This window comes from Microtus oregoni, unplaced genomic scaffold (genome assembly GCF_018167655.1).
Source record: "Microtus oregoni isolate MIOR12 unplaced genomic scaffold, Mior012 000051F_ref0000332, whole genome shotgun sequence".
Lineage (NCBI taxonomy): Eukaryota > Metazoa > Chordata > Mammalia > Rodentia > Cricetidae > Microtus > Microtus oregoni.
The window spans coordinates 15,239,095-15,260,352 of NW_024543811.1; the positions used below are offsets into that span (position 1 = coordinate 15,239,095).

The window sequence follows — 21,258 nt, forward strand, 5'->3', positions numbered from 1 at the left end:
CTGAGAGAAATGGAAGGAGAACAAAGGGATAGAGAGAGTGGGCATGGTGAGGGCTATAGGAGAAGAGCTAGAGATGAAACAAGAGAAAGTAAGCAAGAATAGGAAGGTTATAAGGAGAGTGAGTAGCTGGGGATAGGGGAGTCTACGAGCTGGAAAAATTTAGGGTAGGGGTGGTGTATTGGGTGTACTGAGGAAGCCTGGAGACCAACATGAGCTTTGTATGCTAATAAGCACCACACATAGCCATTTGTCCTTTCTTCTAGTAGTAATAAGGGAAATTTCTCCTTTGGTAGCAGGGAATCAGCTTCACAAGTTCTTGGGAAATGCTGACTTTTCCATAACCCCCAGAATTTGGGACAATGGAGTTTGGTTTCCACCTGACAGTTGTTAGCTATCATTTGTTTTGGAAGTGAAGCTAAGGTTCTGTTTAATATCATCAAGTGTTTTTAAACCACTGAGCCACCTTTCTAGCTTCCATAGACTATTTTAAAAGCTCAAAGGAAATAAAAAGAGAAGAGGTGAAGGGTGAACTTTTTAAATCTGTGCATCAAGTGGGACCTTTATGTAAACTGTTAGGGTCCTGGAGAAGTCCCAGAAAAGACTTTTGCCCATTCAAGCAATCAAGAGCATTCTTTTTTTTAAATCTCAAAAATAGAAGTACCATCATGCTAGGGTTGCACATCTAACACAAAGGCAAATGGTGAATGGTGACCCCCAAGAAAAGGTTGCAGTCTCTTTTATACAACTAGAGGAAAACAGTTCTACATGGCTAAAATTCTAAAAGCAGTGTGATGATTCTATCTGGGATTGACTTATACAAGTGGCAATTATATTAGTACATTTCTAATTAGTTAGGGCCAATGGGTATAGCTTCTACATTATTGGGCATGTCTGAACAATCCCAGGCTTTGTCTTTATTTGGTCATTGCCTTAAAGGTAATGGAGGTTCTGGCCCAGGCTTAGTATGTGCAGTCTTCACTGTCAAGGGGCACTAGTGATTGGTTGCTCCTTGTTCATGTCTTCCTCAGAAACTATTTTGTTCAGTTTCAAGAGGCAGGAACTCAGGCCTAGTTCTTAACTGAGTTATTAGGGGCCTAGCATTATATTTGTGTGGCCCTTCCATAAACAAAAGTTTGTAATGGTTTGGGGGATAAGAGGAGTTTTTTTTTTTTAAAGAAAAAGATTTGGGTTTTTTATTGTAAACACTAGTTTTATGTTATCTGATAGAAGACTCATTGAACATTTCTTATAGAAACATTATGTCTTTTGTTAGTGTTTTACTTACATGTGTGAAGTTTTGCCAGTGTATGTGTACTGCATGCATAACTTGTGCCTTTAGATGACCAAAAAGGGACTTGGAATTAGGGATAGTTCTTAGCCATACTGATGATGATTATTGAACTTGGGGTCTTCTCTCCAGCCTCAGAGTTTTATTTTTTTCAGAAACTCTGAACCTTCTAATTTTTATTTTATTGAGGGTTTATTTCTTCACCTCCTTTTTTTCCCTTATTTTTCTTTTTTGAGACATAGTGTCTATATGTAGTTCTAGTTGTCCTGGAACTTGCTGTGTAAAACAGGCTGGCCTCAGACTCATGCAGATCTATCTGCCTTTGACCGCTAAGCACCATTACTTCTGAGTTATTTCTTCTTCTTTGCCAGCATTTATTTTCCTGTCTTTCCTCTTCTTAAGGAGAGTAGCTAATAGCAAACCATGTTAGGTATCACAGAAACTCAGGACAAATGACTGAAGTATATATTTAACATATTAATGTAGATACTGGTTGCTAGTGTCCCTCAGTCCCTCAGTCCCTGCTCCTGAGCTTTGTGTCCCTTCTCCAAGCTTCTGTTTTCCAGTCACTTGGTCTTCTGTGCCTCCTTAGTGCTCTTGGTTCCCATGTGCTCTTTTTGCTTCCTCTCTTCTTTCCCATCCCCTAATGACCTGGTTCAGCCCACTGGCCTAGTTCAGGCTGGAATTTTCTAGATATCTCTTTGTCCTGCCTCCTATCTACAATAAACCATTTCCTCAAATATATCTAGTACTAATCAGGTCTTCATGTTTTCATTCAGGTAGGTATCATGTCTTGGCTTAAAATGCTTATATACAGTGAATAATAATAATAATTTTGTTTTGTTTTTTGTTTTGTTGAGACAGAGTTTCTCTGTATTGTGCTAGCTGAGAACTTGCTCTGTAGACCAGGCTGGACTTAAACTCACAGAGAGCCACCTGCCTGTGCCTCTTGAGTGAATGTATGTCATGACTTTCACTTGTTTGTTTTCATATATTTCTTGTCGTTTATAACGCTTCTTTGATAATCTCTCCATTTTAATGATTTCTTCAGTTTAAATTGTGTCATCTGTCTGTGATTGTTGAATTTGTTAGACTTTCTTCTTGTTTGTTTATTTATTTATTTGTGTTTTTCAAGCTGGAGTTTCTATGTGTGGCATTGGCTGTCCTGGAACTCGCTCTTTAGGTCAGGCTGGCCTCAAACTCAGAGATATTCTCCTGCCTCCTTTTCCCCAGTGATGGGATCAAACACATGCACCACCACTGCCAGCTTCTGCCCACTTTTAAATTTTTATTTTTGATTTTGTTACAATTTCATTATTTATAGGAAATTGAAAAGAATTGAAACACAAAGAGACCTCAAAGGCAAAATCAGACAATATTAGTCTGAGATAGGCATCTCAACAATTGACAGTAGTGTGACTATGGTAAAGCAGTATAGGTCCTTGAGCTTGGTGATGTCACTGCCCATGGTAGGTTAGTTTTTCTCAGATCAGTCACTTTTCAAGAAAATATGTCTCATACTGCTTATTGACATTGTGGTGGCAACAATTTTCTCAGTTGAAGTTCTTAGATGACTTGTGTCCAGTTGGCAAAAAACTAACCAGGACTGTACCCTGAAAAAGATACTGCTAAGCTAAGCAAAGAAGCTAATACTATGGCATTACAAATGACTTTTCCATGGCTGGATAGATAGCACAGTGATAAGAACACTTGGCTGTTCTTCTGAGGACCTGTGTTTGATTCCCAACACCCACAGGTTGGTTATCTCACAACTGTCTGTAACTCTATTCGTAGATGATCTGATGTTCTATTCTGGCATTTGCTGCTATCCACAACAAATGATATGTACATATGTACATATAGGAAACATACCCATGAACATAAATATGTTCAAAAAAAATTAAAAAACAAAAAGCAAGAAACTTAGAATAACAAGCCACTCTTTTTTTTTCTAAATATTTATTTATTATGTATACATTATTCTGTCTGTGTGTATGTCTGCAGGCCAGAAGAAAGCACCAGACCTCATTACAGATGGTTGTGAGCCACCATGTGGTTGCTGGGAGTTGAACTCAGAACCTTTGGAAGAGCAGGCAATGCTCTTAACCACTGAGCCATCTCTCCAGCCCCCAACAAGCCACTCTTGTTGGTAATTGAACATAAAAAAGTAGGAGTAGAAAGCTTAAATATTGCGTCTTAAATTAGTTTGTACCCAGGTAATTTATACATAGAGATATGTTTGCCAATTTGAAAAAGCATGTATGTATGTGAATAGCTATTATACCTGTTGTATGTTTCTTACCACAGGTGACACTAGATAAATGTGTTACATATTTGAAATGTAGTCATTTTGAAAATTAGAAAAAATAGATATATTTTTATTAAGTTTTACACACTGTTGTATAATTTGGCCTATGAAGTTCATATTAAATTTCTTAAGATTTGATTTGATGCAGAAATGTATTGGCTTTCCAGGTTTCCAGGTAATCACCATTTAATAATTTTTGTCATTTAGTATTTTATTCATTTTATGCTTAAAATATTGACTCAGGATTTAATATGCAAAAATTTTTGCACAAATGTAATTTTGAGGATTTCTTGATAACATTTCAACATTAATCACTACCTTTTAATACCTATTTTGAGTTAAATATTTCAGTTTTATACTATAGTAGTTTCATTTTATAGACTTTTAAAAAGAAATAAAAAGCTATTTTATGGAATTCTAACACATTGTATTTTCACTTTCTTTTGGCAGCATTTTCAGCTAGCTTTGATCGACAGTAATGCCTGTACTTTGTCCAGTGTGGAAAGTAAGTATTTTTGTCTTATGAATGTGAGTTTCAAATTATATGTATTGTTTTTGTTTCTGTGATTTAATTTCTTTGGGTGCATTTTTAATAATAAAGAACACTAGAGAAATGATTTACTTCTTTGTATCAAATATTAGTATAAGATCCATACCCCCCTTCTGTTGTCTTTAATGGGAAAAATCCTCTTCTGTTGTAATGTCTTAGGATTAGCATATTATAGGGACTATTTAGGGGCTGTGAGACCTGCTCCAGCCCCTATCCAGGGTTCCAAAGGCGAAATGCTTCTTAGGAGTGAAGGGTCAGAGATCTCTATAATGACTTTACCCACAATCTGAGGGTCATGATCTTTATTTCATGTGCTCTTTATTGATCTGTAGTGCTGCAAAAGTTTCTAGCTTATAAACATGTACAATCACCAATTCTCCAACCCTAATCATGTACAAGGCCAGAGTTTTTCAGGGTCCCAGAAACAGGTAAAAGTATTATACAAAGGCTTGCTCAGCCTTTCTTTATAGCTCAAAGTGGGAATGGTTAAGCCTCTGATAACTTCTTAAAGGGAAAGGGGGTTAATTAAGAGAGAGACTAAGTCATTAAAGAGATCTAAGAGGAGAAGATGTGAACTTTTGTTGTTATCTTAAATGGGATTAGGTAAATAAGCTGAAAGTTATAAACAGTGAAAATCAGGAGCAAAGCAAGAACCATCTTTTCAGGATGCTGCTCTTCTCAGAGGACAGAAGGAGTATTTGGTAACTAGGCAACATATGTAAGAAACAGGGAAGCCTTTGGTGTTTGGTTCCTGTTGGCACTTACACCACATGTTAACTGGCTGAAAGGAGTTTTTTGGCTCTAAGAATTCCATCCATATATTCTAAGTTCATACACTGATCTGGTTGAGAGACTGATTACCTTCTTGCCAGAATCATGCATTGTTGGGAGGAGTCATCCAATATACCAGTGCATAGGGGGAGTTGTGCTCAGTAATCAGTTAATGTACTGCTAAGGTTTTTGCGAAGAATCCCCCCATAGACGGGGGGTACTGTGACTTCACAGGGAATTTATAGTAAGGACAGTGACTGTTCATAATACATAAACTTCAATCACCCTGCATGCGGGCCTCCTTCATTGGAATTTAGGATCCCAGTGGGCAAACTTGGTGATTTATCAGCTGAATTCTCACTACATCATCCTATGGATGGCAGCAAACTATGACTGTCTTTGAAATTTTCTTTCAAAGAATATTTTAAAAATTTGCTTCATAAAGAATACTAAGTGTAAACACGCTTTCTTTTTTTAAAAAAATTTAAATGAATGAGCAGTAAGTGTAAGTTGTAGTAATATACTGCTTTCAGGCCTAAGAAATGACTAACATCTTTAAAATTATATGATTTGTGTTGGGCATAACATTTATATATAATTTGAAACATATTATGGAATAAAGTTTGTTTTGGTGTCCATATTTGTCAGTTTTTAGTCTGTAATTGAAATTGGCTTATTTGAACATTTTCTATTTGAACAGTTATATTGCTTTAAATATGTGAAGAATAAAATATTAATAATGTCTTTACCTTCTGAAGTATAATACTTCAGCTATGATAGTGAGTCAGTATGGAACCTGAGACTAATCTGGTGTAAAGTCAGATTGTAAGAATATGACAGAGTTACCTCTGGTAGTTATTTTCTTATTACATTCACCAGATGTGTACACACATAAAGAAGTAGAGTTTTAATTTTTTTTCCTTTTCTTTGCTTTTAATCCTCTTTTAATCCTTTCCTACAGTAATGAAATGACATGAGATTTTTATTTACTTACTGTAGAAGTCAAAGAAACATATTAAAAATGAAGTGAAGTAGAGAAAATTCTCAACCTTATTTATATTGCAAATGAAATTTTTGATTGTGTATATGTGTGTTTATATTACTATTTCTTTTGATGTATAGGAAATTTTTTTATTTAATCTTAATGCTGCTGCCTGGTTTAGTTTTTTATTTTTACAACATAAAGTCTCAAAATTGACAACTTGTTTGACTTTTACAGATTGATTTTAGTTAATAAATATTTTTTTCTATTTGTTTATTTATTTATTTTTTAAACATAGTCTCAGTACATAACCTGGCTCTCCTAGAACTCACTGTGTAGTCTAGGGTGGCCACAAACTCTCAAGATCTTCCTACCTCTGTTTCCTAAGTATGCACTAACATGTGTAGTTCCAAATATGTTTATAAAGCAATTTAACAGTTTTCTAATGAACTGTTCGCAGATGTATTTATTGAGAATTTAACAATCCTGGAGATTATATATTAAATGAAGCTTTTCCAGTTCGTAGTATAGTCACTGGATCATAATCTCTTAAGCTTTGATTTTATGATTGTTATTTCTGTCAGGCTTTTTAAGCAGATTTTTTAAAGCACTTTTTTTCATTTGCATGTCTTACCTGCATGTATGTACACCACATATGCCTGACATTAATGGAGGTTAGAAGAGGGCATCCAATTTCCTCGAACTGAGTTTGAGATAATTATGAGCTGCCATGAGGGTCTTTTTGGGAGTGGAAGATCAGTCCTCTTAATCTCTGAGTCATATCTCCAACTCTTTAGTAGAATCTTTGTTATATTATTTTTAGTGTTGCCAGGTGGTGGCAGCAGTGGTGCACACTTTTAATTCCAGCACTCAAGAGGCAAAGACAGGCGGGGCCTTTTTGAGCTACATACAAGCCAATATGGTCTACAGAGTTAGTTTCAGGACAGGCTTCAATGCAATAGAGAAACCCTGTCTTGGGGGTGGGGAAGAATGTCAGTGTAAAGACATCAAGAGGGGTAAAATGGAAGAGAAAGGTTGGAGGTGTAAAGGATGCAACAAGAGTTTTGGGTTTGCATTTAAGATTTTTCTTCCTGGGCTGGAGAGATGGCTCAGAGGTTAAGAGCACTGGCTGCTCTTCCAGAGGTCCTGAGTTCAATTCCCAGCAACCACATGGTGACTCACAACCATCTGTACTGACATCTGGTGCCCTCCTCTGGCATGCAGGCAGAGGCAGAATGTTGTATACATAATAAATAAATAAATAAATCTTTAAAAAAATTTTTTTTTTAAAAAAAAGAGTTTTCTTCCAAAAGAAAATGGATAGAAATATACTTTATGTAATTTGAAAAGTTCTTTAGTAGAAAAGTTCTCATAAATAAACAAATTAAAAAATATATCATATTTAATTTCAGATGTTTGTATTTTGTTTGTTTGCTATAGTGATCATTAGTGTTGAATAATTTAAGCCATTGAAATGGGGAATACCTGCCAAATAATCTGTCTTTTACTTTGGAAGTATCCTTATTTTATAATTGTATGGTTTTAGTTAGTTAATCTGTATTTTGTTTTTATTTTTAAATTCTGATTATTACTAATTTTCTGAACTGTGTTTTTCTTTGTATGTATGTGTGTAGTGCTATGAATGTTTACATATTTCTTTGTATATCTGTGTCTGTGTGTGGGTATATGTCATAGTTTGATGTTGTGTCTCTCTTGTTCTCTAATATATTGAGGAAAGGTTTTTCATTAAGGTTGTAGCCAGCTTGTGTCTGCTGGGTTTAACACTGCCACATACACCTTTTATTTTGGAATTCTAGTACTCCCCCATGTGGGGTGAATGTTTAACTAGCTGAATCATATCCTCAGGAACAACCTTTGCTTTTTCTTAAGGAAATATTCTTTATATTGAATTGAATATGAATAGAAGGACATGAAAAAATTGTTCTCTTTTGTGAACATAAGAAAATTTTTTTGATGTCAGACAGCAAGTTATAAGAATTTAAAAATTTGGGGCTGGAGAGTTGGCTTGGTGGTTAAGAGTACTTACTGGCTGCTTTTCCAGAGGTCCTGAGTTCAATTCCCAGCAACCACATGGTGGCTCACAACCATCTATAGTGAGATCTGGTGCCCTCTTCATTCATGAAGGTTAACTTGCAGAGCACTCATACATAAAATATAAGTAAATAAGAATTTTTTAACAAAGAATTATTTTAATTCTTTGATCTGAAATTTCCCCAATAAGTTTTTTGTTTGCTTGTTTCCATGCCTTCTGTTTACTAGTATTCTGGGTGGGTGGGTGGTCTCTGTGATTCATGCACTTTGAGTATGTGATTGTCTTCTTTCGAAGCAGTTTCTTACTAATCTAGAATCTTATCAGCTAGGCTGACTGAGGTATAGGGTTCCATATGATTTTGTCCTTCAATGTTGGGGGTTTGAACTCAGGTCGTGTTTGTAGACTAAACACTCTTTTCCACTGGATGGTTTTTCAGCCTTTTGTATGAATACTTTTCTATAGATTTTTCATTCATATACCATGAATAAATAAATTAAAATTTTAATGTAATGATTTCTAATCAATATTTTTCTTATTTGGCTTATAATGTTTTACTGTTTAATATAATTTATTAAAAATTTGCTCAAATGTTCTGGCATTATCAATATCTATTATGGATTATTGTATTCTTACCTTTATTTTAAACTTGGATGAATTGAAATTTGCTTTTTTCCCTGATCCGTTACAGTTCAGTTTCACATTGCTCAGTTATATGAAACCCAGGTAAGTGTTTAAATTTATCTTTTTAAATAGGTTTTAAGTTTTGTCAATGTGACAAAATATGTGAGAAAAACCCATAATTTCAGAGTTTTCATTCCATGGTCTTTTGGTCTAGAATTCTTTCTGTGTTTGTACCAATGCAGAATATCATGGCAAAAAATTTATGGTAGAGCAAAGATATTTGTTTCATGGTAATCAGGCAGTATAGAGATTGATAGGAAAGAATCATGTATTGAAATATTTATCTTTCACAAGCTTATCACATTCTTTCTCCAATTATGCACACCTTTTAAAAACTCACACAGCAAGAAAGTCATCAGCATTCTCATAATCTAATCATTCCTCAATATCACTACTAGCTGTGTACCAACCAATATTTAATACAGCATTTTGACAGAACACTTAATGTCTGTTCCCCCTTACCCCTCAGACTGGGTTTCTCTGTAGCTTTGGAGCCTGTCCTGGAACTAACTCTTCTACACCAGGTGGCTTCAAACTCACAGAGATCCCCCTATCTTTTGCCTTCCAAGTGCTGGGATTAAAGGTGTGCATCACCGCACCCAGCTCCATTTTCATCTTTTTTTTTTAATATTTATTATGTATACAACATTCCTTCCATGTATGCTTGCATGCCAGAAGAGGGCACCAGATCTCATTCTAGATGGCTGTGAGCCACCATGTGGTTGCTGGGAATTGAACTCAAGACCTTTGGAAGAGCAGGCAATGCTCTTAACCTCTGAGCCATCTCTCCAGCCCCCCATTTTCATCTTTTAAATGCAAAATGCATCCTGTATGATTTTTATTGTTTTAGGTTTTGTAGTTTCATTTATCTTTTAATGTATTCATTTTATTAAATAGTTCTGAAATTATTTTAATGACAAAATTATTCAGGATAGCTGTCTAGTAGTTTCCATAGCTGGTTCAAATACTAGTATATTTTGCAGGCAGGGCAATGTGGTTGGGTTGTTAGTCTGGAGTACCTATGTAGACAATTGGGGTGAAGGTTCTACATAGTCACTAGATCCAACTTCCATGTTCAGAGAATCGTATAGGTGTTGTCTTCAGCCATGGCACCTTGCTATCAGTTTGTGGAGAGCAACCTGCTGACTTGCCAACAGCATGGTTTGGGAATTTCTATGGAATCCTTTTAGCTAACAACTCAACTAGATGTAACCCAGGCACAATATGGGAAGCTTCATGATGAAAAGAGATGGGCAGTTTGATCTCTTAAAATATTTGGAGACTTACTTTCAAACACTTCAATTTTTACTGTCCCTCCTTTTATTCCCTCCTTCAGTCCCATCTCATGTTGAAGGAGCTGCGGTGGGCTGCGTTCCCACCCAGCTCCGCACAGCTAGCTTTACCTGAAATAATTACACGGAAAGTGTATTCTTTTAAACACCGCTTGGCCTATTATATCTAGCCTTTTCTCGGCTAACTCTTGCACCTGGACTAGCCCATTTCTAATAATCTGTTTAGCCCACGAGCTGGCTTACCAGGAATGATCTTAATCTGCATCTCCCGGGAGTGGGAGAATCATGGCGACTCTGACTCAGCTTTTTTTTCCCAGCCTTCTGTTCTGTTTACTCCACCCACCTAAGGGTGGGCCTATCAAATGGGCCTAGCAGTTTCTTTTTTTTTTTTAAATATTTATTTATTTATTATGTATACAATATTCTGTCTGTGTGTATGCCTGCAGGCCAGAAGAGGGCACCAGACCCCATTACAGATGGTTGTGAGCCACCATGTGGTTACTGGGAATTGAACTCAGGACCTTGGGAAGAGCAGGCAATGCTCTTAACCTCTGAGCCATCTCTCCAGCCCGTCTAGCAGTTTCTTTATTGCTTAACCAATGAAATCAACAGATTGATATATGACACTCCCCCATCAATCTCACCTTCTGCTTCCTACCTGATCTTCCTGTTCTTTCTCCCCCATTCCAGTCCACCTATAAAATATATTCCATTTCTCCTTCCTAGGGACATCCATATCTACCCCCTATTTGTTCCTCAATGCCTAAACTCTCTGGGTCTACAGATTGTAACTTGGCTATCAATTATTTAATTGCTAATAGCCAAATATAAATGAGTTTATACTATATTTTTTGGGGTTGGGTTTCTCACTCAGGATGATTTATTCTAGTTCCATCTATTTATCTGCACATTTTATGATGGATTTTTTTTCAAAAATTGAGTTAATACCCTATTGTGTAAAATTATCACCTTTATACATTATTCTGTTGAGGGACATGTAGGTTTTTCCTAGATTTTGGATATTATGAGTGTGGTAGTAATGAATATAGTCGAGCAAGTGTCCTTTGGGTATATACCCAAGAGTGGTATAGCTGGTTCTTGAGGTAGATCAGTTTTCATCTTCTTGAGGAACCAGATTATTGGGGCAAATTGCATTTAAACTACCACAGGGACTTTTGATGTTTAGTGATATTTAAGACTTGTGATTATTGATTCCTGTTATGTTATTGTTGATGATGGTGTGTGTGTGCACTTATATTCGTTTTGATTTTGTAGGTTTGAGATTATTTTTCATGCTTTCATAGTTGGTAGTTAACCTCTTTAGGTTTGAATTTTTCTTCTTGCACCTTCTGGAGGAATGTATATGTAGATGAACATTTATTAAATTTGTTCTATGATGAAACATCTTATTTTCTCTCTTTATAGTGATCATATGCTGGGAGTAGTAATCTGTGGACTCTTGGAATGTACGAGCCGTTTCAGAGTCTCCTTTGAGAAGTCAGCTATAATTCTGATTGGTCTGCCGTTACATGCTACTTGATTTTTCTCTTGCAGCTTTTAATAGACTTTCTTTGTTCTATACATTTGCTGTTTTTATTCTCCTATGTTGAAGGGACTTTTCTTTTTGCATTTCTTGTGTAGTAATCTTTTTCTTTAGGTTAGGTAATTTTTTTCTATGAATTTATTGAAAATATTTCCTATGCCTTTGACTTGTATCTTTTCTCTTCCTTTATATCTGTTCTTAGGTTTGGCTTTTATATTGTTCCAGAATTCCTAGATGTTTTGTTTCTGGAGTTTTTTAGATTTATTTATTTTTAATTTATATATCCATTTCTTTTATTGTATCTTTAATGCCTAAAATTTCATCTCTCTTATATTCCTTTTTAATGTTTTCATTAGTAACAATCTTGTTTTATTTTAATTCTTTTTATTTTTTGAGCTATATCTTTTTCTCTGATCTGCTCCCTTTTTCCCTCACCTTTTCCCCTTTCCCATGATCCCTCATGCTCCCAATTTACTCAAGAGATCTTGTCTTTTTCTATTTCCCATGTTATTTATTTTATGTCTAAAAGCCATTTATGAGTGAGTACATATTATATTTGTCGTTTTGGGTTTGGGTTACCTTACTCTATGATTTTTTTATTTTTTATTTTTTTTCTCTTTTTTTTATTGCGAAAAGAAGAAAAAAAATAAACAAAAAACAAGTTTCCACCTCCTCCCAGCCTCCCATTTCCCTTCCCCTCCTCCCACCCTTCTCCCCCTCCTCCCACTCCTCTCCCCCTCCTTCTCCAGTCCACAGAGCAGTCCGGGTTCCCTGCCCTGTGTTAAGTCCTAGGTCCTCCCCCCTCCGTCCATATCTAGGAAGGTGAACATCCAAACTGGCTAAGCTCCCACAAAGCCAGCACATTAAGTAGGATCAAAACCCCCTGCCATTGTCCTTGGTGTCTCATCAGCCCTCATTGTTCGCCATGTTCAGAGAGTCCGGTTTTATCCCATGCTTTTTCGGTCACAATCCAGCTGGCCTTGGTGAGCTCCCCGTAGATCAGCTCCACTGTCTCAGTGGGTGGATGCACGCCTCGTGGTCCCGAATTTTTTGCGCATGTTCTCCCTCCTTCTGCTCCTCCTTGGGACCTTGGGAGCTCAGTCCAGTGCTCCAGTGTGGGTCTCTGTCTCTATCTCTATCCATCACCAGATGAAGATTCTATGATGATATGCAAGATATTCGTCAGTATTGCTCTAGGATAGGGTCATTTCAGGTTCCCAATCCTCAGCTGCCCAAGGAAGTAACTGGGAACCTCATCTTGGGCACTAGGGAGCCCCTCTAGTGTCAAGTCTCTTGCCCACCCTAAAGTGGCTCCCTTAACTAAGAATTGTGGTTCCGTGCTCCCCTATCCACCTTTCCTTTATCCCAATTCTCCTGTTTCCCCAGGTCCCCCCTCCTTCCCTTCTACCTTTTCTCTCCCCGTCTCCCCTTACCCCCATCCCACCCCACCCCCAAGATCCCATTTTCTCCCCGGAAATTTGGTCTACTTCCCTTAGCCAAGAGGACAACTATATGTTTTTCCTTGGGTTCACCTTCTTACTTAGCTTCTTTAGGTTCACCTATTGTAGACTCCGTGGTCCTTATTTATGGCTAGAAACCAATTATGAGTGAGTACATCCCATATTCATCTTTTTGGGTCTGGGACACCTCACTCAGGATAGTGTTTTCTATTTCCATCCATTTGCATGCAAAATTCGAGAAGTCATTGTTTTTTACCGCAGCGTAGTACTCTAGCGTGTATATATTCCATACTTTCTTCATCCATTCTTCCATTGAAGGGCATCTAGGTTGTTTCCAGGTTCTGGCTATTACAAATAATACTGCTATGAACATAGTTGAACAAATGCTTTTGTCATTTGATAGAGCATCTCTTGGGTATATTCCCAGGAGTGGTATTGCTGGGTCCAGGGGTAAGTTGATCCCGAATTTCCTGAGAAACCGAAACACTGACTTCCACAGTGGTTGCACAAGATTGCATTCCCACCAGCAATGGATGAGGGTGCCCGTTCCTCCACAGCCTCTCCAGCAAAGGTTATCCTTGGTGTTTTTGAGTTTAGCCATTCTGACAGGTGTAAGATGATATCTCAAAGTTGTTTTGATTTGCATTTCCCTGATTGCTAAGGAAGTTGAGCATGACATTAAGTGTCTTTTGGCCATTTGAAGTTCTTCTGTTGAGAATTCTCTGTTCATTTCAGTGCCCCATTTTTTAATTGGGTTAATTAGCATTTTAAAGTCTAGTTTCTTGAGTTCTCTATATATTTTGGAGATCAGACCTTTGTCTGTTGTGGGGTTGGTGAAGATCTTCTCCCATTCAGTAGGTTGCGTTTGTGTCTTAGTGACCATGTCCTTTGCTTTACAGAAGCTTCTCAGTTTAAGTAGGTCCCATTTATTCAATGTTGCCCTTAATGTCTGTGCTTCTGGGGTTATACATAGGAAGCGATCTCCTGTGCCCATCTGTTGTAGGGTATTTCCCACTTTCTCTTCTATCAGGTTCAGTGTATTCGGACTGATATTGATGTCTTTAATCCATTTGGACTTGAGTTTTGTGCACGGTGAGAGATATGGGTCTATTTTCATTCTTCTACAGGTTTACATCCAGTTGTGCCAGCACCATTTGTTGAAGATGCTTTCTTTCTTCCATTGTATACTTTTAGCTCCTTTATCGAAAATGAGGTGTTCATAGGTTTGTGGGATAAAATCCGGGTCTTCTATAAGATTCCATTGGTCGACTTCTCTGTTTTTATGCCAGTACCACACTGTTTTCATTACTGTAGCTCTGTAATAGAGTTTGAAGTCAGGGATGGTAATGCCTCCAGAAGATCCTTTATTGTATAGGATTGTTTTGGCTATCCTGGGTTTTTTGTTTTTCCATATAAAGTTGATTATTGTCTTCTCCAGATCTGTGAAGAATTTTGATGGGACCTTGATGGGGATTGCATTGAATCTATAATTTGCCTTTGGTAGAATTGCCATTTTTACTATGTTGATCCTCCCAATCCAAGAGCAAGGGAGGTCCATCCATTTTTTGGTATCTTCTTCAATTTCTTTCTACAATTCCTTAAAGTTCTTGTCAAATAGATCTTTCACTTCCTTGGTTAGATTTACCCCAAGATATTTTATGCTGTTTGTGGCTATCGTGAATGGTGAAGCTTCTCTGATTTCCCTCTCTGCTTCCATATCCTTTGTGTATAAGAGGGCGACTGATTTTTTGGAGTTGATCTTGTATCCTGCCACATTACTAAAGCTGTTTATCAGCTGTATAAGTTCTTTGGTGGAGTTTTGGGGGTCGCTTATGTACACTATCATATCATCTGCAAATAACGAAAGTTTAACTTCTTCCTTTCCAATTCGAATCCCCTTGATCCCATTATGTTGTCTTATTGCTATTGCTAGAACTTCAAGCACTATATTGAAGAGGTATGGCGAGAGTGGACAGCCTTGCCGTGTTACTGAGTTAAGTGGGATGGCTTTGAGTTTCTCTCCGTTTAATTTGATGTTAGGTGTCGGCTTGCTGTATATAGCTTTTATTATATTTAGGTATGACCCTTGTATCCCTAATCTCTCCAAGACTTTTAACATAAAGGGATGTTGAATTTTGTCAAAAGCTTTTTCAGCATCTAATGAAATGATCATATGGTTTTTTTCTTTCAGTTTATTTATATGCTGGATTACATTGATAGATTTTCGTATGTTGAACCAGCCCTGCATCTCAGGAATGAAGCCTACTTGATCATAATGGATAATTTTTCGGATGTGTTCTTGGATTCGATTTGCCAGTATTTTGTTGAGGATTTTTGCGTCGATATTCATGAGTGAGATTGGCCTGTAATTCTCTTTCCTGGTTGAGTCTTTGAGTGGTTTTGGTATCAGAGTAATTGTGGCTTCATAAAAGGAATTTGGTAGTGACCCTTCTGTTTCTATATTGTGGAATACATTAAGGAGTATAGGTATTAGGTCTTCTTGGAAGTTCTGGTAGAATTCTGCATTGAAACCATCTGGTCCTGGGCTCTTTTTGGTAGGGAGGTTTTTGATAACAGCTTCTAATTCTTCGCGACTTACAGGTCTGTTTAGATTGTTCACCTGGTCCTGATTTAGTTTTGGTAAATGGTATTTATCTACAAAAGCGTCCATTTCTTTTACATTTTCCAGTTTTGTGGCATACAGGCTTTTGTAGTAAGATCTAATGACTCTCTGAATTTCCTCTGTGTCTGTGGTTATGTCCCCCTTTTCATTTCTGATCTTATTAATTTGCGTGTTCTCTCTCTGTTGTTTGATTAGTTTGGATAGGGGTTTATCAATCTTGTTGATTTTCTCCAGGAACCAGCTTTTTGTTTCATTGATTCTTTGGATTGTTTTCTGTGTTTCTATTTTGTTGATTTCAGCCCTCAATTTGATTATTTCCAGTCTTCTACTCCTCCTAGGTGAGTCTGCTTCTTTTTTTTCTAGAGCTATCAAGTGGGCTGTTAAGTCTCCAATATGTGCTTCCTCTGTTTTCTTTAGGTGGGCACTTAGTGCTATGAACTTTCCTCTCAGGACTGCTTTCATAGTGTTCCATAAGTTCGAGTATGTTGTTTCTTTATTTTCATTGAATTCAAGGAAGACTTTAATTTCTTTCTTTATTTCTTCCTTAATCCAGGTATGGTTCAGTAGTTGACTGTTCAGTTTCCATGAATTTGTAGGCTTTCTGGGGGTAGCATTGTTGTTGAATTCTAACTTTAATCCATGGTGATCTGATAAGACACAGGTGGTTACTAACCTGTAACTGTGGATGTTTGCTTTGTTACCGACTATGTGGTCGATTTTTGAGAAGGTTCCAGGAGCTGCAGACAAGAAGGTATATTCTTTCCTATTTGGGTGGAATGTTCTATAGATGTGTGTTAAATCCATTTGATTCATTACCTCCATTAATTCTCATATTTCTCTCTTAGGTTTCTGTCTGATTGACCTATCCATTTGTGAGAGAGGAGTGTTGAAGTCTCCTACTATTAGTGTGTGCGGTTTGATGGCTTCCTTGAGTTTTAGCAATGTTTCTTTTATGTACGTGGGTGCTTTTATATTAGTGGCATAGATGTTCAGGATTGAGACTTCATCCTGATAAACTGTTCCTGTTATGAGTATAAAATGCCCCTCTCCATCTCTTCTGGTTGATTTAAGTTTGAAGTCATCTTTGTTAGAGATTAGTATGGCCACACCTGCTTGTTTCTTAGGTCCATTTGCTTGATAAGCATTTTCCCAGACCTTTACTCTGAGTAGTTGCCTGTCTTTGTGGTTTAGGTGTGTTTCTTGTAAACAGCAGACTGGTGGATCCTGTTTTCGTATCCAGTCTCTTAGCCTGTGCCTTTTTATAGGTGAGTTGAGTCCATTGACATTAAGTGATATTAATGACCAGTGGTTGTTAACTCCAGTCTTTTTTTTAGTTGTAGAGTTTGTGTGTTTCCCTCCTTTGATTTTTGTTGGTGAAGGGTCTCTAGATGTCTGAGTTATTATGGTCATTGTTGGACTCCTTGGTTAGTGATTTTCCTTCTATTACTTTCTGTAAGGCTGGATTTGTGGCTGCGTATTGTTTAAATTTGTTTTTATCCTGGAAAATTTTGTTTTCTCCATTTATAGTGAATGAAAGCTTGGCTGTGTACAGTAGTCTGGGCTTGCATCCATGGTCTCTCAGTTTCTGCAGTACATCTATCCAGGACCTTCTGGCTTTCATGGTTTCCATGGAGAAGTCAGGTGTAAGTCTGATAGGTTTACCTTCATAAGTAATTTGGCCTTTTTCCTTTGTAGCTCTTAATATTCTTTCCTTATTTTGTATGCTTTGTGTATTGATAATTATATGGCGAGGGTTTTTTTTTTTTTTTGATACAGCCTATTCGGTGTTCTATGCTTCTTGAACCTTCATAGGTATATCTTTCTTTTTGTTGGGAAAGTTTTCTTCTCTAATTTTATTAAATATATTTTATGGACCATTGAGCTTCACCTCTTCTCCTTCTTCTACTCCTATTATTCTTAGGTTTGGTCTTTTTATTGTGTCCCAGATTTCCTGAATGTTTTGTGATGAGAGTTTGTTGGACTTTGATCAGTGTGTTTATTTTCTCTATGGTATCTTCAGAGTTTGAGATTCTTTCTTCTAACTCTTGTATTTTGTTGGTTATGCTTGTTTCTGTAGTCTCTGTTTGTTTACTTAAATTTTCCATGTCCAGCCTGCCCTCTGTTTGTGTTTTCTTCTTTGCTTCCATTTCAGTTTTCAAGTCTTGAACTGTTTCCATTATCTGTTTGATTGTTTTTCCTTGGTTTTCTAGGATATCATTCACTGATTTATTCAATTCTGTTATATTTCTCATCCATTTCCATAAAGGCGTTTTTTACATGCTGTTTAAGGTCATCAATCACTTTCATGAAGTCAATATTTCTACTTCTTCTTGATTAAGGTGTTCATGCCCTCCTGTTTTGAGGTCGCTGTTTTCTTGTGGCTTCATGTTGCTTTTCAGCATGTTGCGCGAATTCTTCCCTTGGTGTCTGCCCATCTCTTCTTCCATATGATCCCTTATGGATCTTCTTTTACCAGATCAGGTCTCCTTGCCTACCCAAGGCTGGCTCTCCCCAACGCTGGCTCTCCTGGCGCCGAGAGATCAGGTGTCCGTGCTGGTTGGGCAGCTTGCAAACAAAGCGCCTACCCTGCTTGGTGCAGGCAGGTCATTGAAACATAGGAACTCTGCCCACTTGGGTGCCCAGAGGATTCGGACCCAGTGCCCAGACAGGCTGGGCTGGGTGATGTTATGTGCCGAAAGAAGGCGGTGGGGCCAAAGTGGGGAGGGTTCTGGATGGAAGCTGTGTGGGCTAGGAAGAAAGAGTCAGTGTGCAGGGAGTAGAGGCCCTGCCGAGAGCCCAAGAAGGATAGGGGGCCAAGGAACCTCTGAGCTCCCCTTCCCAGGCTGGCGCCGCGGGGCCAGAAACTCACCCCAATGCTGGGTCTCCTGGCGCTGAGAGATCAGGCCTCAGCGCTGGTTGGGCAGGTCACAAACAAAGCGCCTACCCTGCTTGGTGCAGGCAGTCCATAGAAACAAAGGTTCAAACTACATTTTGTGTTGTCCCTTGCTCACCTTGCACCTTTTCATTATATAGGGCTACAGAAGTGTGGCCTTTGCAAACCAAGCCTCATAGTCAATACGAGGCTGCCTTGAAGTTTCTTCTATTAAAGCCATCAATCAACAACTGTTCATTTTAGTGTTGGGCAAGTTTTTTTTTTTTTTTTTTTGACAAGGTCAGAAAGCAGCTACATTCTTTGCCAAAAGATAATGAGAATGGTCTCTTTGCCACTTGCTAATATTTTCACACCCTCAAAAACTCCTTGAGCCATATCCCCAGTTCAAATCATCCTCAACTGTCTTCTATGCTTCAACTATAATGGCCAATCAACTATATGAGAAGTGTTCATCTGTTTGCTAATCAGAAATCCCCAAATCCTCATTCTGCCAAAAAGCATCATTTTTATAATACTTTTGATTGATAATTTCAGTTGGGGACTAGAGAAATGGTTTACTGATGAAGAGCACAACCTGCTCATGCAGAAGGCTCCTTAAAATCCTTCACATCCAGATAGCTGCTCTTTGTAACTTCAGTTGCAGGGGTTCTGGCACCATCTTGTTGCTTTTGGGCACTGCATGTGTTTGGTATGTATGGTATGTATGTGTATGTAAGTATGTATGTATATATGGCACATGTGTTTAGAAGAAACACATATACATAAAAGCAAATAGATACCTTAAATTTTTTATTAATCCTTTCACCTTCATTTTTTGGATTAATCTAATTGGTTTTCTGACTTGTCTTAAAATCTAATATAGAGTTTTATTTATTAATGCTTTTAGAATATATATTATTGTTTCCTTTTTGTCGTTTTTCTTTTTTATTGCAAGTTTTACTTGCACAATAATAATTGGTAGGGATATTTTTTATTTCTTAATTTTTATTTTCTTTATTGTTATTTATTTACTCATTCATCAGATATTTCAAGTATATCCCCTTCCTTAACTGATATTTGTAGCATCCTCAACAGCTATCAATTTGTTGGTACACTGTTAGTGTTACTGGTAAAATTTCACTGACATATCACTATATCTTGGTGCCCATAGTTTACATTAGAATTTATTCCTGTTGTGGGATATTTTTGTAAGTTTAATCAAATGAATGCACTCTTAATGCTACATTGACAAATGGGTTCATGTCCTAAGTCTTTTTGCCGCTCACTCTTCTTTTCTCCAATGTTTTACAGTGTTGTATTTTAGAGACAGATCATCACAGATGTGGAATTAGAGTATATAGACTTTTAATAATATTTTCTTCTTTTTCTTATGGTTGTAAGCTCAATAATGGTTTGTGTAGCACAGACTTTCTACTAAATATGTAATTTAGAATGGCTTTTGAGTTCTACTTGTCTCTCCAGTACTGGGATCTGAGCCATAATGCTCAGCTTAGCCTCTTTGCTTTCCTTATGCCTTTAATCCTCATTAGTTCATGATTTAATGACATATTTCTTTTATGAGGTAATTTCTTCATATGAAGGTACTATACTATTTTGCCTTTTTCCTAGAAATAATACAGGTTCTGCTGTTGTGCTTCTTTGACACCATTTTATGTCAGTAAGATCTTGTCTATTCTAATACATATATGTAGACTATGATCCTAATTTGAAGTTTTATGATGTCAGGGGGTTAAGTTCTTACTGATGAATAGTGTGAGCTCTTTATATATTTTAGGTAGTAATTATCTGTTTCACAAATGTTTACGGGAGTGTCTTTTAAATCTACTGATTTTCATTTTTGCATAGGAAAATTCTTAAATTTAATGAAGGTTATCTTATTCATCAATTATTGAGTGTCCCTTTGGTTTTGCATTTACTTGAAGAAGTGGACAGGAAGTCCTTTTTATTTTTTTAAAGATAAAAGATGTAACAGTTCTTAGGTGTTGGAAAAAAATACTGTTCAGTGTTCAGTTCTCATATGTGATTTAAAATCTCATGTGAGAAAACACATGGAGAAAGCTTATGTATTTACAGTCATAAAAGTACTATCTACATATCATTTCATGTAATACTTCTGAAAATGTAAAGAAAGAATTAGTGTTATTTGTAATAAAGATATAGACATAAAAAGGAACTTTGCTCTGGATTTCTTTATAGCTGCCCACAGCCTGCCTGTAGTCTACTAGTAAAATAATCATTATTTTTATATTTATATATTTTATTTTTATATATTTATATCTACTTTGTCAGTTGGTCAGTTATTAATTATGTGTGCCTGTCCTAGAACCTACTCTGTATTCCTGGCTTGCCCTGTACCCACAGAGATCTGCCTGCCTGCCTGCCTGCCTGCCTGCCTGCCTGCCTGCCTGCCTGCCTCTGCTTGGTATCAAAGGCATGTGCTAAATATTCCCAGTCTCCAAAAAACAAAGAAGAAAGAGAGAAAGAAAGAAAGTTTTCTATAGATGTAAAAATTATATCCGTGAAAAATATATTATCAGTAAAAATACCCTAATTTTTTCTTCCTCCATAGTATTTTTCTAGAGTGTTTTTAGAATATATATTTAAAATTTGTATTAATATTTATGTTATATTGTTGCTTTTCCAGACATTGTTTGCAACGGTAACACTTTTTATTGCTAATAATTTTTTGTCTTTTAAACTGTTTACAGACTAAAATTGTCATATAATATAATCTAGACATGAATTAAAGTATATGATGAGATATGTATTGATTATATGCAAACACTTATTTTACATGAGGGACTTGTAGCTTTT

The 21,258-nt window shown here is 36.9% G+C and overlaps 1 protein-coding gene across 5 annotated transcripts in view; it reads left to right on the plus strand.

The window, feature by feature from the left end:
• Positions 1-21,258, plus strand: part of LOC121437302 (histone demethylase UTY-like) — a 161,522-nt gene that overhangs the window by 27,843 nt on the left and 112,421 nt on the right. For 4 of the 5 annotated variants that reach the window (XM_041637157.1, XM_041637154.1, XM_041637160.1 and 1 more), the window contains 2 exons: positions 4,047-4,101; positions 8,641-8,675. The exons of the other annotated variant lie outside the window; for it this stretch is intronic. In XM_041637157.1, coding sequence (XP_041493091.1) covers positions 4,047-4,101; positions 8,641-8,675 — 90 coding nt within the window. The remainder of the gene's footprint in view (positions 1-4,046; positions 4,102-8,640; positions 8,676-21,258) is intronic. 5 annotated transcript variants of the gene reach the window in all.